Source organism: Pezoporus flaviventris, unplaced genomic scaffold (assembly GCF_033815535.1).
Source record: "Pezoporus flaviventris isolate CSIRO_AGI_PZ_B2104156 unplaced genomic scaffold, CSIRO_AGI_Pfla_v1 ptg000031l, whole genome shotgun sequence".
Classification (NCBI taxonomy): Eukaryota; Metazoa; Chordata; class Aves; order Psittaciformes; family Psittacidae; genus Pezoporus; species Pezoporus flaviventris.
Genome location: NW_026892579.1, coordinates 369259 through 386111, shown reverse-complemented (window position 1 = coordinate 386111; position 16853 = coordinate 369259). Strand labels below are relative to the sequence as shown.

Sequence of the window (16853 nt, the reverse complement as noted above, 5' to 3'; positions counted from 1 at the left end):
GCCCTAGTTCCATTAACACCGATGAAGCTGTTCATTAACATAACTGAAGTTAAAGAGTTCTTAAATCTTGGCCCATAGTCTTTGAAGAAAACAGAGCCAAAGCTAGGGAGATGTTCAGTGAAAGTTTAAAATGCATGATGAGGCCTTAATTCTCCACTGCTTTGTGACTCCTGTGGGTATATACAATTGGGTACACTCCTTGTAAAATACTACCAAGCAAGAACTTTGCACATGTGTAGAAAATCAAGACCTGACTTTTGCTGAACATATACACTCAGTAGCAAGCAAGACGCCGCAGTTACTAAGACCCTTCGATGCAATGACTTTAAACAGTTAGCAGGCAATTGCTATTTACATTTTACTGATAGGCAACTAAAATAGACAAAGCAAGCTAGGCTAGATGGAAATGTCCAGGAAAATTAACACTTAATTTTTTAAGTGGATTAGTTAAACCACAAACAATCCTATGTAGACATCCATTCAAAACTAAAGCTGCTTTTATTCTATTCAGGGTTATTTTATTCTGAAAGGGAATTAATTTAAATCAAATTGCAGCCGGTTCTGTTGTGAATAAGAGCATGTAAATTGAGGTTCAATACAGTTCACAGGCACTTTTAATTTACACCTTTTGTTACTTTAATTAATTGTCCTGAGGGCCTGAGCTCACACAGGAAGCGTGCCAAGGTGCAAGGAGTTAAGGATCAACAACTCCAGCAGCCCTTCCCTGCTGCTCAAGCATCCTCCTTATCGCCGGACGGCACAGTTCTGGGGGAGTCACAGGAGGTATTCCTGCCTTTCCCTGTCACCTACCATGTAGTGACAGCTCTCAGGGAGAGCATTTCATGCATTGAATGGGAGGACAGGACAAACATGCAGCACCTATTGACTAGGGGCCAGGAGGAAGCACTCGACCCAAGAGAGTGCATTCATTGACCTCTGTAGGCACTGAAAGCAGAGAAGTAGTGTGATACATCACAGAGAACACAGAGCTGTGCGTTCAGTGGTCAGCTTGAAAACCTCATAGTCAGCTTCACTACACCATGATCAGATTTGCGGAGGTGTAACTCAATGATAAACATTGAAAGATGCCACTGAGAAAGATCTATAAATACGCAGTGCATCTTTCTTCCTTCCTACTTATTTTAAAATCATACTCAGCTTGAAATTGTAGTTTCTTACAGAAAGTCTCTGTGCAATTTTCATAATTCCCAAAACTGAAGTAAATTGTAGTGACCTTGTGGAATTATAACATCCACCTCAGGGCAGCACAATTATACCAGTACCTATGCAGTTACTGTAATACCACGGCAACCACCAATGGATTGGTCCCTGCTTTGACCCATTGACAAGAGTCCTACACCCCAGCTAATAGTCAAATGCTCCTTCACGATGTAAAAAAACAAACAAACAAACAAACAAAACAACCAACCAAAAAAAAAACCAAAAAACCAAAAAAGGGTGAAACGCCACACATCCATTTCCACCCGCGTGCAGCCACTGTCTATACAAAGCCACACATTTTAAGGTCTCTCCACCTCTTTTGAGCATTATTTTCTTCCGCTTCATAACATGACTTCTTCAGTTCTCTGTTCTTTCTTCAGTCTGTCAATCCCACGTCGGTATGAATTTAGCCAGAAATCATCTTAACCTTTTAGTTACATCAGAGAGAAGAATCAAGAAGGGGCTTGCTCTCTTTTTACAGATTTTCCTGGCAGTTAGTGCAGAGCTCCTCCAGAAAATAATACAGCATCGTTGTTCGCAGTCCATGGGTGCGGGTCGTCTTTCTCTACTGTTCTTAGAGCTTCCTAATAGGACAAACTGAAAAGTAATAGAACAGTTATCCCTAAGAGGCTGCTTACTGGACGAAGGAAATGAGATGCAAACGTTTATTAAGAGGGAGAGGGTGAAGTATAGAAGAAAACATCTCTAAAACACTGTGTGCCTTCTGTGTCCTGGAAAGAAAGTCGGGTCAACCTTGAGTCCCCTTGAAGAGAACTGCTGGGTAAAACCAGAGCTCCTTCAGAAGGCCACGCTCAATTTTAAAATGTTCTTTAAAACTCTTTAATCTTAAACGTCTCGCAGCTAGGTAAAAGGGGCGACCCTGAAATCCTATGGAAATGGCAGCCTCATTTTCGAGAGCGGGAAGGTGGGAGGAGGGACGACGAGCCGGCTCTGTAGACATAGCCAGAAACGTCCCGCTTTCCTTTTCTCGAAAGCCAGTTCTCGAAACGCCCCCAGCGTTCAGCCACTCTCAGGGGACAGCGGGGGAGCACCGGCCCCAGCGGCCTGACCCCTTACCGCACCCCTCAGCCGGCCGCGGCGGCGGGACAAGGGGTCTACGGAGCCAGGAAGCCGCTGCGCGCTGGCCGGGGCTGCCTCTCCCGGGGCAAAGCTATTCAGGGGGTTCCCGGGAGCAAGGCTGGAGAAGGGGGGCTGCCCCGGGTCCCCCAGTTTCCAGGCGGGAGGTAGGGAGCGCCGGCGGGGCGCGGCGGGATAGGATGGCTTTTTCCCTTCGGAGGGAAAAGCACTGGGGGGAAGAGGAAAGATGCATCTCTCTGGGCTTCAAATGCATGCGTGTCAACGCTGCTTGCTGCTAGTAGAACGGGTAACCTCGCTGCAGCAAGTGCTCCGCGGACCACTGGAGAAAGAGACACTTGAGTCATGGTAAACACTTCCACCCGGGACCTAAGCAAACCAAGAGGCTTCGCCCCGCGACGGTGCGTCCCCGAGTGCAGGCGGCCCGCCGCATTCCGGGCCCTGCCCGCGGGTCGCGGTACTGCCCGCGCCCTGCCCGGGGGGGTCGTGGAGAGCCTGTAGAGTCCCTGACTGCCGCAGCGGGCGAGCCCGGGACCTGGCTACGCCCTGGGAAAGTCCGTAATTCTTCCCCCCAAGGAGCAGGTAGATCTAATAAATGAAATAATAATAGCAATAGTAATATAATAATAATAATATGGGCAAGATGAAACTCTAGTTGCCTGCTAATATGAGCAGCTTCCCGGAGGAGGGACTTCGGTAAGGCTGCCAGGAGGATTTGGTAGCCGGTTCCGCGACAAACAACGCTGACATGAGCCCTGCTCTGGGAGGTAAACACAGGGCAGCTCAGATTTCCGTAGGAGAACAGCGCGGGAGACTTGTGCCCTAGGGAAAAAAAAAAAATTATCATAAGGCAGCAGGAACTATTGCCGGAGTGAGCAGAAATTACAAATCCAGTGGCATCGACGCGTGACATTGAAGATTTCTGTGCAAATCTCCGAGACGGCTCGGAAACGCACCGATAATCCCGGGTGGTTGGCGTGGTATAGCGGGATCTAGCCTCCGCCTCCCGACTCCATGGCCCCGTTTCGGCAGCGCCCGCAGGCGCACCCGGAGCCACAGCAGCCCGGGCGAGGAGACACGGGCTTTCTTTTACTCGCACCTACCGAATCTCTGCGATCTCTGATGCGGGGCTGCCGGTCCCGGGGAGCCTCGGCCCAAAGGTACCAGTAGAGGGCCCGTCGCTCGCTTCACCCCCCGTGTAGTTACGCAGAGAACAGAGAGAAGTTTGAAGTTTTGCTGTTTTTTATTATTGCATCTAGAATCCCCCGCGCCCAGCAGTAAACCTAACGAGTCTGCTCCCAGGTTTCTAAAGCGCTTTGTGCTTCTAATCGCAGCCGGGCGCCGGATACTGCTCCTGCTATTCCACTTCTCCCGAAAGATCCCTTTGGGTACTTTTGGGGCGAATATTTTTTTTATTATTATTATGGCAGATCCCATCAAAGCGCACATTGCGGGGAATACAAGTCCCAAGTTCCCAGGGACTGCTTTTTCCTCTCCCGCGGATGCTGCTTCTGTGGTGTCCAAGCAGCCGCAGAGCTCCTCAAATACGGGCGTGAAAGGCATGTCCCGGGAGGGCAATGAGGCATGAAATCTCGCTGTTCCTTTACATAATAGCAACATCCACATGAAAGGGGAAACACCCGACGTGCCACCAAATATAACTGCATTAGATGGAGGGTATGGGAGGAAAAAAAAAAGCTGCTGCTGGTTTCTCTTTCGCCGAGGCCCTTTCTCGCGCGCATACCACTAAGGGAGCTACACCACCTGTACCTTCAGCAGAATTTAACGGAGTGGAAAACCGAGTTACCGGCAGCACAGTCGCTAAACTGCAGGCAGCCGGGGAAGAAGCAGCCCCGTCACTACGGAGCGGAGCTGTGCCGGGAAGGTGCTCGCTTCCCCACACAGGGCCGACCGAGCTCGTAGCCTGCCCAAAACAGCAGCCGGAACCATTCCCACTCCAGACCTTCTCTCCACGATCCTGACCCGTCGTTCACCCCCGCCTCGGGCCGGCGCAGCATCGTGCTGTCGCCGCCCGGAGACCCAAAGAGGCGAGAGCGGGGCGCCCGCGGCGCCACGATGAGGGTCGCGGGACCATGCCGCGCCGACGGCGAGACGCCTCGCCACCTGATCGTTTTGCGGCGATCCCGGTAATTGCTTCCCGCGTCTCTCTCCGGCAGGTGCCCAGAACCCGGCGGGGGGACTGCCCGTGCCGAACGGTACCACAGGGCAGTATCGAGGGACCGCCTCCCCGCACGGCTGCAAGCCTATCCCTGACCCTATGTGCTCCCGAGGAGCCAGAAAAACCGGTGATGTCCAGGCCGATTTCGTGGCCGCAGCGCGCCGACCGCCGCCGGCCCCTCCCGGGCAGCATTCCGACAGCAGGAGCTGGAGAAAAGCGTTCCCAGGAACGTGGGAAAGTGGACGGAAACGAGGGACAAGCAGAGGGGCACAGTCACCCAGGGTGAAAGATTACATTTCTGCGGAGATCGTACCACTCCGAATGTGTATTGTCAGGAAGCCGGAACTGGAAAACACAAGACAGAAGAACTGGGAGGGGGGAATCCCAGACAAAAGCAAACTAAAACCCGCCTGCTACAGATCCGGTAACCAAGCCACTAAACTTCCTCCGAGTCTTTTCCAGCCGGGATTATCGCCGCGCTTGTTTCCCGTCCCTGCAAGTGCCGGTACCCTTCGGGAGCCCGTGAGTGCCCTCCGGGACGGGGCGGCTTGCCTGGCTGGGCCGGGATTTATACTTTTCCCGGGATACACACAAGCCTCACACCCACGTTCCTGCATCCTACAAGTCACTCCGCGGCACCCAAGAAACGGCGGTTAGGGCTGCCCGCCGGCGCTTTGCGGGACGGGGAGGGGGGCTGGTTCGGCTCGGATTTTACAGGCCAGGGTGGGATGGCGGGGCTTCTTCCCTTCTCCCTTCGGCAGCATAGGAGGGCTAGGGACCAGATGTCATTCCCCCGAAGGGGAGCACCGGCGATGCTCGCGAACCCTGTTCACCCCCCAGCCCCGTGCTGGGGGCAAATGCCCCGCTCCGCTCCGCTCCCCGCCTGGCGCGGGTCGAGGGCGGCCAGGCCCCCTGTGGGGTCGGCGGCTGCCCGCCCGCGCCTCCACGGTGGGCGGCCCCCCCTCCCCGCCCGTCACCCCCGGCGGGGCGGGTCTTGCCGGGGGCGGGCCGTCGGGCTTGAGGCTGTGCCGCGGCGTGGGAAAGCACTTCAGAGAAGGTTTTCTCTGTTGGCGTTGCAGAGCTGAGCTGTGCCCTGCCGCACCGGAGCCCCCCCACCCCCCGGATTTATTTATCACTGCCCCCAGCCCGGTTATAAGCTGTGCTGCATCCTGTGCCCACGATGAAACGACCGTGCGAGGAAACTACCTCAGACAGCGACATGGACGAGACTATAGATGTGGGGAGCGAGAACAACTACTCAGGGTAAGTGGAACGCACACACACCGTCCCTCCGGGGCCGCCGTCTCCGTGAGGACCGGGGTAAAGCGCGGAGGAAACCTGGCCGCCCCGGCGGGGTAGCGAAAGGGGATGGGGCTGTAGTGTCTTCCTCCAGGTCAGCCAGCAGATTGATAACCAGGAGTTTGCCCCGCGGTATAGCTGCCCGAGCCTCGAAATAATCCGGAGCACTCAAGTAGCTTGGGAGACATCAGGCTGCAGTTCATTAGCTCCGCTTAATTTGCCGTTTTCAATCAGATCTTTTCCAAAATAGCTCCTGAGCAGGCCGGACAACCTAAGGGAATGTGCGCCAGCGGGCAGTGAGCTGTGGAAAGTAATCAGGGAGCCACGGCAGCTGAATGGTAACTTCGGCAAGCCGAGGGTGAGCCGTGGTATTCGCGAAAGGGGGATGGCTGGGAGCTCGGCGGGACCCTGCTGGCCTTCACAGCTGGTCTTGCCAACTTAGGGGCACATGCTCTGGAGCCCTGTCTCGTCCAGATCAGTATTAAAAGCTACCGGATTTTTTTGCTTACACATGATGAAATAAAAGCCTTTTCGTGCTCGTGGGTGGTGTAGGTTTAAAAGTGGATTTTGAATTCTGCTCCTGATGTGGGACAATGCAGCATATTGGGGTGGGCAACTGACTTGAGCATCTACTGACTCGAGTAGCAATGGTCAGGATGTCAAAACCTAGCAGGTGAGGTAGAGGTTGTGGTTTCGGAAACCTGTACTTTCCACCACTGTTAGCGTATAGAGGTGGTTCGCGTGGGTTTGCACTCGGTTCTTCAGCCTGTGTTTGGTAGGCAAGGCTTTGTATGCAATGGAAACGAAATCTGCTACGCAGGAGAGTGACCCTTCTCCAGAAAGGGAGCTTATTGCTGGCAGGGTGTTCTGTCCGTTTAAAATATATTCTGGGACTGTCAAAAATTAAATGTCTTTCTTTAAAAATACTGTGCAGTGCAAAGCACATCTTCTAAGCGCTGAAAAGAGCAGGTGAAGGACTATGCATAACTAATAACAGTGACCTAAGGTGTCTTCAAAGATCAGTGCCAACTTGTGCAACACCTGACATCCTTTTATTGTTTCACAGGCAAAGTAATAGTTCTGTCATTCGATCAAATTCCCCAACAACAACATCTCAGATTATGGCTAGAAAGAAAAGAAGAGGGGTACGTTGCATTTAATTATTTTCGCGTGTGACAGTTTGCATGTGTGCTTTGATTTTGCCCTTCAACATTTTTTCTAAACTTAATATGTTTTGGTTTTCTTTGGGAATAGATTATAGAGAAAAGGCGCCGTGATCGTATAAATAACAGTTTATCAGAACTGAGGCGGCTTGTGCCAACTGCTTTTGAAAAACAAGTAAGCCCTTTTTTTTTCGTATTTTCAAATTCTGTGTCTCATCTGGCAATGTTAGTTCTCTTGTAAAAGTCATTAAAATAATGCTGTATGTGTCCTGATCTGGCACAAAGCAGGCATTTCAATAAAATGCTTTGTTGTGGCAAAACTATTAGAAATATAATTCATTATAAGGCTGAAAAACATTTCCATTCTTTGGCTTGTTTTTCCCTTAAGGGTAACTGTGTTCATGTTGCCTCTGTTCTTTCAGTGAATTCCAGTAGTGGTTTGTTAAAAACGTGCTTTATTCCATATAAAAAAAAAAAAACAAACAAAACAACTAGCAAACCCAACACAGTTCCCCCAAACTTGGGTGTCAGTTTGCCTTCTGTCTAAACCTTTAAATATAATCTGCTTCACACCTACTTTAAGAATCCTTTATTTTTTAACCTATCATTTCAGTTGCAAACTAATCAACTCAGTTTCCTGAAAAGGGAGCAAGCAACCTGTATTATTCACATTTTAGAGTGACTGTGTAGAAACAGCGCATTAGGAAGGGGAATAGGACCATGAAGTCAGTGATACGTTCAAAGACATTCAGTGAGAAAGTATTTCAGTACAAAGGATCCAGGTAGCTTTGGTTCAGCTCCTTGGTCAGGCCAAAAGCTTAGAATAAAATTTGTCCTTTAAAAAAAGAGCATTTTGTTTCTGCCATTCAAATTTTTATTTATTTTTCCACACCTTGATTTTTATTTTTTTTTTAGGGTTTTGGTTCAGTATGTGGTTTTATTCCTGTTTTGTTAGATGTATGTATCTGAAGATCTGTGGATATGCACAGTTGACACTACATTGCAATAAAAAGACCCAACTGAAAATAAAGAACCTGACTTCCTTGTAATAGAAAAATAAAACAACAGAAAGCAGAATTTGAGAGCAGGATTGTTAGGCGCTAAATGTCGGTGTTAATTATGGGGCAAGTACTGCACCATATTAGGTCTGTTACATCCTTGGTCTGAACAAAACTTGGTTATAGATAAATTTGAAGTATTGTAATTGTGATGACAGCATCACCTGTCACCTGCAATATTGTTTTGGTAACTAGTAGTTGTAACCATGCCCTGGTGGGGGTTCTGGCAAAACAGTGACAGAGGTGTCTTCAGCTAGATAAACATGGTCAAGAGACAACGGTTGTTTGTCCCATTTTATTGTTTACTTCTTGAAAACCACAAACATTATAAAGCAAGTCCTACAGAGCCTTTGGAAATTACCCAGCACCATGCAGTTTTTAGCTATTAGTCACTCTTACTGAGACAGCTTGTACTGTGTCTATGGAAAAGATGAAGTCTGAGAAAACTACAGGATGTAATTGCATGTAAAATGGGGAATTCTGACGAAAAATTCACACACTAACCTTTGCACAAGGAAAGCGCCAAAAGCAATAAGCAGATAAAAAAGAATTTAGTGTAAAAACGAGTGCATGCTGTATTTTGCTCAGAAAGCCCCACCATTTTTATGCAGTATGCCAAAGGCAAAGTCATCAGCCCTTTTCCAGCTCCTTGACATTCAGCTCACTGGAGTTTCCAAGTTGGAGGTTTAGTTTCGCTTCTGCCTCGCTCTCTCCCTTCTTCCTTCCCCAAATCAAATCACAGCTCTGTGCTCCAGAATCCTTCTCGGAGATTAGAAACTCTTGATGAAGCGGGGCTGCAGAGGGGGAGGGTGTAAACCTTGTCTAACCTGCACGTGTGAGGCTGCAGAGTAGATAAATAAGAGAAAAATTTGGCTTGTGGGATGTGATCCACTGGTGACTGCAGCTTGTGCAGCCCTGGTGTTGGCTGATGCCAAGGGACAGTCTCTTGCACTGGAATAATATTTGCATGGTAAACTCGGTCATCTGGGTGTTCTCCAGATATTGAAGGAAATGCTACCATTCAAAATAGTTTTATTTATAGATTAATATGTTAATACTACCTTTTGAGTTGTATTTGGTGATTTTCCAGCACCTATTGTAGCTCTGTGGGCCATCCTCACTAACAAAAGATTTTTACTGGCAGAGGAGCTGAACTCTTTCACAGTATTTAGCTTCATGTCCCAGAAAACTAGGCCTTTTGCTAACTTAAAATACCGTGGGGTTGTTTTTTCAGTCGAGAATGAGTATAGAATAGTCAGCAGCCGAATGATACCTCGAAAATTAACAAGCTGTTAAGGAAGAGGGATACTTTTGGGTGTATGTGTCCGCAGGGACACCTGCTGGTAAAAGCACAAAAAAGTATGTTGCTCCAAAGTCTTCATCGATAACTGTGCAGACCTGGCCTGCCAGCCCTCCATTTCTGTCTGTTGTTAAAAAGAAAGCCCAGGAAATTATCTGTTTATCTCATTTCATGAAGATGTCATCTCTACACTATCTTCAGGGCCACAGCTACCCTGAGCTATAGCCTTAATAAAGCAAAATCGTGCTGCTGCTTGTATAGCTAGAGAGGAGACAGCATTAGTCCTTAGACAAGATCTGGGCGGCAGATGCTCACGAAAGAATTAAGCTGAGAATGTCCTAATGATAGGGGAAATTGAAACCATAAGGCTGAGCTCAGTGGAAAGTATATCAAATTAAAGTTTCTAGTACTTGTAAGCCTTTATTTATATGAGTCTCTTTATCTCAAAGGGATCTGCCAAATTAGAAAAAGCGGAAATACTGCAAATGACAGTGGATCATCTGAAGATGCTGCAGGCGACTGGAGGTAAAGGTAAGGAGCCCATGGTTTCTTCTCTAATATTGGGGGAAATCTCAGCAAAAAAAAGTGCTTTGATGAGCTGCGTTTCCAGATTAAAGGAGTGGAAATCAATGCTAATGGCAGGATTGAACTCGTGGGAAAGAACTACTGGGACAAAAGAAGCACTTGACCCTGGGCTTGTGTTTGCTTTCATAACACTGTGGGAGTAAAGGCTTCATTCACAGGCAGCCCAGTCAGAGATTTGTTTGGGGTTTCCAAAGAGCACTGAAATCTGCACAGGGAGACAAAACAAATACACAAACACCAAACATAAACAGGAGGTTTGTGGCAACAATTGTGTAGCACAAAACCGATGCTAAAGCTCATTATCCAGCAGCTATACCGAAGGAAGTGGATGGAGAGGAACTTTCATTGTTTATGTATTTTCTTTGTTCTGGAAAGACTTTTAAATGCCAGGTTAGACTGTCTTGTTCCCCAGAACAAAACCCAGACTTGCTCTCTGCAGCTCCAGGTACCTGATAAAGCAGACTCTGAGCTCACATTTGCATGATGTATTTGTATGTCAGAGGTCTGGGCAGTTCCCTCGGCGCTGGCATGATGCAGGGGCTGCACTGGCTGACCCGCTGGATCAGCCGACTGCTGGGAGCCAAGCACACCTCGCTTGTGCAAGCTGACAGTCCTGAGGCTGGAGGCCAAGTGATTTCAGCCACCCACGAGGTATTCTGTGTAGTCATGGGTTTGGAACTAACTTGGACTGAAAAACTTGCTGGCCTCCTGTAGGCACAGTCTCATGTCCTGTGCCATCGACCGTGATTATGGTTCAAATTGCTGTAATGGAAACCAGCCGATTTTTCACAAACCCACTGGCTATATAGGTAAAGGCTAGAAAAGAAGCTGCTGTTGCTTTCTGTCTTCCTTTTTTGATTAAAGTTTTTAGTCTGTGATTGAATTACTGCTCCTCTCTGTACCTTGCAGTGATTATAGAACTCAGAATTGGTGCATGCTTAGCAACAGATGGTTATGGGAAAGCATGCTGAAGGCTGGTATTCTGTTGTTTGTGAAAATTGACACCAGGCTGACATACCTTTTTTCTTGGTGTTAAGAGGCTTTTGTTGGGAGTCCAGTTAAGCTTAAAATTCATAGGTAACTTGTTCTATAAGCGGTGAAAGGAATTTTCTTGCCCTTCATATAACAGACGTGCGTCTTGATTCCTCAGAAAATGTGCAAAATTAAAAGAAGTTCATATTTATATCTTAAAAGTGTCTTTTAAAAAGCACTATTTAGTTGGTAAAGCTGCACTCTTGAAAGTTATGAAACACCGGAATTGATTGCGCTTGTGTAATTTAAATTCAGATCCTCTGTGTGTGTGATAGTGCCGTGTTCAATTGCATGGTGGCATGCTGGCTTTCCACAAGCTGTGTCGCCTGGTGCACAGAGTGAACAGTGTTCGGCTGCTGGGGGAACCGATGGTTGTTCTGCTTTGTCCTCCCCATGCAATGTGCAGCTCAGCTAACCCACCCAACCTGACCCTGCTTTGCACTCCTCTGAAAAGCTGAAGCAGCTCCCACCCCTCCAATGTCTGTGCTGATAGTGGGAGGCCAGGAGGTGGCCCTTAATTTAGTATGAAGCCCCCTTTACCTGCCTCCCTACCCCAAAAAAACTTGTGGGGGATTATTTTATAATTGGGTCAGGTGAGGTGGCCCAGCCAATGGGGCAGGGAACAAAGTGCCTGGGATGGGACCTGCTGGGTGGAAAGAGGTGTCAGCAGAGCCCCGGCATCTGGCTGCTGCAGGACAAGCTGGATTTTGTGACCAGTCTCAGGTCAATGCGGTCTCTTCCTTGGTCTGCCACCACAGCCATGCCTCTCCCTGCCCTGGCTAACACCAGCGTGCCTGTGGCTACTGAAGGCCAGTGTGGGGAAGGATGACGCATTGAGGTGCTGGGAGAGGTGATTCTGGCTTATACCCAGAGCTGCCTTCCATCCACCCCATGGCCCATAGTGGGTGGCATATCCATATAATAGCCAGTCACTTCACAAATACTACAGCTTTATCTTCTCCTTCTGGCCCAGAGATAAGAGTAATCTCTCACTGCGTGGATTTAGAAACTTGAAGAGGTTTGCCAGGTAGTACTGGGCAAAGTTTAAGCCTGCATTTCCTGCTTGCTTAATGTTTTACTTTGCAGCCTAAGTAACAGCTTTAAATATAATTTCTTAGCGTGTTTTTAAGGCAGAAGTTTGTTTTATTTGCAAGTGTAGTTATTTCTACTTTGTAACTCATCGTCTGAGTCAGAAACATTTTTGGATCAGGAGAAAAATGAGTTCCAGCAGTTTTCCTATGGACAAAAGCTGTTACTGCAGCAGGGCGAAATGTGTTCTGATGCCCTCATGGTCCCCTGCATTGAGGAACTGGGGAAAGTTCTTCCTCCTCGTGCAGAAATGGAGGACACCCACGATGGGGAATGCCTGGGGCTAGGCAAACGGGGCTGACTGAGTCAGCCACTGCTCAGCACGCTGAGCCTGAGGTGGGCTTGGCAGAAAACCCAAAGTGGCTCCTGTCTCTGCTCTGCTTTGCAGAGCACTCCAGGCAGGCTTGCTGCTGCCTTTGAGGTCCTGCATGGATCCATGTTTCTGCTGCCCTAATGCAGGTGTGGGCAATGGTCTCCTGCTCATGTTGAGTTAAGTTTTGGCCCGAGTCCAGGGATTTTCGCTGACCCTGCAAGCAAGCGCAGGGGAGGAATAATTTGTCAACAGTGAGTCGCTTGCTGAAACCTTGGTGTGGTTTTATTGCAGCTTCACTGCAAATTTAGTTTGGGTGACTGACACCTGAGTCAGGAACATGGGTTAATATAGCTGAACGACTCAGCCTGTGTCCGGTGTGCAGAGCAGGTAGCTTACCAGGATAGCCCAAGTAAAGCTGGTGTACGCCGTTCAGTACATAATGCTGGCATGTCCACGTTTTAGGTGGTGGTGGAAGATGTTCTTGGATTTTGGAAACAAACAAGAAAAAATATTTTTCAGTCCCTCTGAGAAGAGGGAAGACTGCAAAGGGGAAACCTGGAAAAGATAACCATCAAAATCAAAACATAATGGAGCCTGGCAGTCCCAGCTCTCATCTCCCCTCTGTTTTCACATCTCGGCCACCATTGGAGACTGAGAGGGAGCCAGGATCACCAGGGCTTTGGGGCGGCTCATCACAGAGCCAGCAGCTGAGACTCCAGAGAAGCTGGTGGCAACCACATCCCCCATGTCTCCTCTGGTCTGGAGGGAGGCTGGGAAGCCCTGGCTTGAGCCACGGCTCTCAAGACTCCCAGGCTGGCTGACTTGTGGCCAGAGCTGGGAGGTGGGTTTGGCTGCATGTCAGCCCCTCTGAAGCTGCCGGAGGTCCTGGAGCCTCCGGCATGGAGTCAGTCCCCACGCCAGGCTGGCTGGCACCCGAGCAGGTACCCTGCTAGCTTGCCACCTCTGCACTGCCTGGCATTTATTTCTCAGGAGTGCACTCAGCCATGGTGTTGCCACAGATCCCTTGGTCACAGTGGGCATAGCAGGAAAAAAGCTGGGAGGAATCAGTGCTTGCTGACACAAGACCTCAGGCCCTCATGCTCACCGATCACCAATCTGGTGGTCAAACTGGTGCTTCTCCTAGGTCTCACACAGCCTCAGCTGAGCAAGGTGGATTGAAGCAAAAGCACTGCCGAAATTTGGCAAGAAGGGGTGTACAGTTAGTAGGGAATTTGGAGGGACATCTATAAATGTGTCCAGGTTAATTCTATAATGCAGGAGTGCAGCGATGGAAACGCTCCTTTCTAGCTTAAAAGTTGATACCAGTGGGAAAAAAAATACCTAGGATGCTAGCATTTTTCAAAAAGAGATGATTCATGCCAGAGAGCACAAGGCCTAATGCAGGTATTGCTGCCACTTTACTCCATAGTAAGGGCACTCAATCTTCATATACTAGCACACATCATAGTCATGCATATCTAAAAGTTTTCACTGATCGAGGGGAAAAAAAACCCATGCCAGCTTGGGAATGGAATGGACATTATTCCCCCAAGGAGAGTACTTTTAAACTGAAGTAGGAAAATTCCAAAAACAGGAATAGGTTTTTGTGGTTGAAGAGCTGCAGCTTGCAGACTAGATTTGATGCTAGACCCTTTTAGAAAGGGAATATCTTTTCATGTGCATTTAATAAGGATTTTTTTTTTTTTTTTCCCCCCAAAGCTTTTTTGTCCCAAGCCTGTGGAGCTCCAGTTGCTGTTTGTTGAAATACCTCATGGGCCATATGACTGTCAGTCTTCCATCTCCAAATTAGCAATGGCATTACATAAAACGTTTTCTCAGTAAAGCTTTTTATTGTGTGTGTGCAGAGTCATGACAAGATGTTTTTAGTTTGCAGTTAAGTAACACCGTATGTCATATTGTCTTAATGACTCTGTGAAGTAGATGGGACCTCAGCAGCAGTTACAACAACTATCTCACCATGTCGAGAATTAGTTTGAGAGCGTTAGGATGAATGCCAGCACAGGGAAGACAAGGCAGGGTAGTACATGCAAGCTCTCTGATCCTCAGCCTGTTTCTTTGTGTGAGTAAACGTTTCTTTCACACACATGTGCAGAATCAATACAGCACTGCAGCAGCTTGCTGAGAGGAATTTCAGGAGAGGCATCATGTATCTTTTTAAGTATTATGAGTACTCATGGACTTAATTCTTTTAATTTGTATATTGTCTGCAAAAACAACTGCAACCTATTGCATTACAGGGATGGCCACACAAATCATTTGCAGATCAGAGAACAAACCTTTTGTGTTGCAAATCTTAACCCGTAAGTGGGAGACCCGGCAGCTGCGCAAGGACCAGGTTAGCTGTGTCAGCCAGGAAGCTGCCTCAACATTCAATGCATCTTTTGTCCTCCTCCTCGCGCAGGTTATTTTGACGCCCATTCCCTGGCCATGGATTTCATGAGCATTGGCTTCCGGGAGTGCCTGACAGAAGTTGCGAGGTACCTGAGTTCGGTGGAAGGCCTCGACACGTCAGACCCACTGCGCGTTCGACTCGTGTCTCACCTGAGCACCTGTGCCTCTCAGAGGGAAGCTGCCGCCATGACCTCCTCCATGGCCCACCACCACCACCCTTTGCACCCTCACCACTGGGCAGCTGCCTTCCACCACCTCCCTGCCGCTTTGCTGCAGCCCAACGGACTCCACGCCTCTGATGCCGCCCCGTGCAGACTCTCCTCGGATGTGCCCCCCCACGGCTCTGCCCTGCTCACGGCCACCTTTGCCCACGCCGACGCTGCACTCCGAGTCCCCTCCACTGCCAGCATCGCTCCCTGCGTCCCTCCTCTCTCTACTTCCCTCTTATCCCTCTCGGCCACCGTTCATGCCGCAGCAGCGGCAGCTACAGCTGCTGCCCAGAGCTTCCCCCTCTCCTTCACTGGCACCTTCCCCATGCTCCCCCCCAGCGCAGCTGCCGCCGCTGTGGCTGCAGCAACAGCCATCACCCCGCCGTTGGCCGTATCAGCCACCGCCAGCCCTCAGCAGGCTGGCAGCGCGGGCAACACCAAACCATACCGACCCTGGGGGACTGAAGTTGGAGCCTTTTAAGTGCCCCGTCTCCTTCCCAGTCCAGCTCCCTCCTCTCCATCAGCACACGTGCACACACAGCCCCATGTGCCCACACGCTCCCAGACGCGAGCCTTCAGGACTCAGCGTGTCCTTCTGCTCACCCAAAAGGCCTGGGAGGTGCTGGCAAGGAATGGCACAGCTATCCTCATTTCAGGCATCATCCTACGGAGAGGGCATGTAGTGATACCTTCTTCTTCTCATTCTGGTTTGCTGGAGCCATTTTGAGGGAGCAGCAGTGGCTTTCATAACAGCGTGATCATGTCAGCATGTATAGCTTTCCTGGGAATACACAGAAATACGTAGACATTAGAACTAATAATTCTCCAGCTATGCATCCTTCTTTGGCAAAGCAGTGAGGGACAGCACCTACCAGGCTTCCCCAGGCTAGAAAAAGACTTTGACCTCAATAAGTGCCTGATGTTGAAAAAAAAAATAATAAATAAAAAATTACATATATATGTGTGTGTTCTGCTAAAACAAGTAACATTGCATAGGTATGGAAATGGTATGGGAGAGAAGTGAAATTCTGCATGCAACTTCAGAACTGGGACACCTTTCCAGGAAAGAGTGTGCTTTTGAAGGGGACAGGGGTTTTTAGCCAAAATATTACCGAGGAAGAATGTTCGACAGGCCTAGTTCTCACTTCCTTAGTTCACTTTCTTTGTACAGACTTGCCAGATTGTGACATCTAGCATAGCATTGGTAAAAGCAATTATCAGTGCTGGGATTAATGAATGTTTCAGCACTGCCTGTGAGCCTTGAAGCACCCTTTTTATGGCTTAAATATGGTGCTAGCTCCTATCTGCACAGTGAATTTGTCATGCACCCAGAAGTAAACACCTATTTAAATTGTGCACACTTGGATGCAGTTGATTCATGCCAATACAAGAGACTCAGTGTTTTAAGAGTTCAAATTCACTTATTTAGCTGTATTTGGACATTTAGCTGATTCCGTGCAAGTTTCCTCTTCACTATCAACTTCTGGGAGAACGGTCGCTCTGGGTATGAATGAAGTTATGGTAGGGACAGTTTTAAAATTGGCTGTTAAGACGCCAACATTGTAACATGGGTTTGATTCCAAACCAAAATGAATGTATTAAGGGGGGTGTGAGTAAATTATTTTGTCAATACCCAGACAACTAGTGCTGCATAAAATGGTTTGCTTTCGTTTTTTATTACAGTGACTTAAAATAACCTATGTATTTTAATACATCCAGTCAAGAACTAGAGATTTTATGTAAAAAAATTAAAAAATAATAAAACACAGCATGTATTATTATGCACTTGATTTCTCTGCTGTGTGGAGAAAGCAATAAGCATTGAGAATGTTAAACATTATGCAAAATATACTTTAAAATATTTGTTTTAAAAATACTGTACCTAGTTGGTCTTATGC

At 48.3% G+C, this 16853-nt stretch overlaps 1 protein-coding gene across 2 annotated transcripts; it reads left to right on the top strand.

The window, feature by feature from the left end:
- The first annotated feature begins 5612 nt into the window (after positions 1-5612).
- Positions 5613-15579, top strand: HEY2 (hes related family bHLH transcription factor with YRPW motif 2). Of its 2 annotated transcripts, none has more exons than XM_061459990.1 (5): positions 5613-5758; positions 6861-6939; positions 7049-7132; positions 9765-9846; positions 14757-15579. In XM_061459990.1, exons 1-5 carry the CDS (start codon positions 5676-5678, stop codon positions 15434-15436), a joined length of 1008 nt encoding a protein of 335 aa, XP_061315974.1. In that variant the 5' UTR covers positions 5613-5675; the 3' UTR covers positions 15437-15579. The 2 variants fall into 2 exon arrangements, with proteins under 2 accessions (XP_061315974.1, XP_061315975.1); XM_061459991.1 differs by lacking the exon at positions 5613-5758 and adding an exon at positions 5908-6152.
- The last annotated feature ends 1274 nt before the right edge of the window (positions 15580-16853 follow it).

Coding starts and splice junctions, on each gene's coding strand:
- HEY2 (XM_061459990.1), top strand. CDS start 5,676: ATGAAACGACCGTGCGAGGAAACTACCTCAGACAGCGACATGGACGAG. Junction 6,940..7,048: donor CTAGAAAGAAAAGAAGAGGG/GTACGTTGCATT, acceptor CTTTGGGAATAG/ATTATAGAGAAAAGGCGCCG. Junction 7,133..9,764: donor CAACTGCTTTTGAAAAACAA/GTAAGCCCTTTT, acceptor TTTATCTCAAAG/GGATCTGCCAAATTAGAAAA.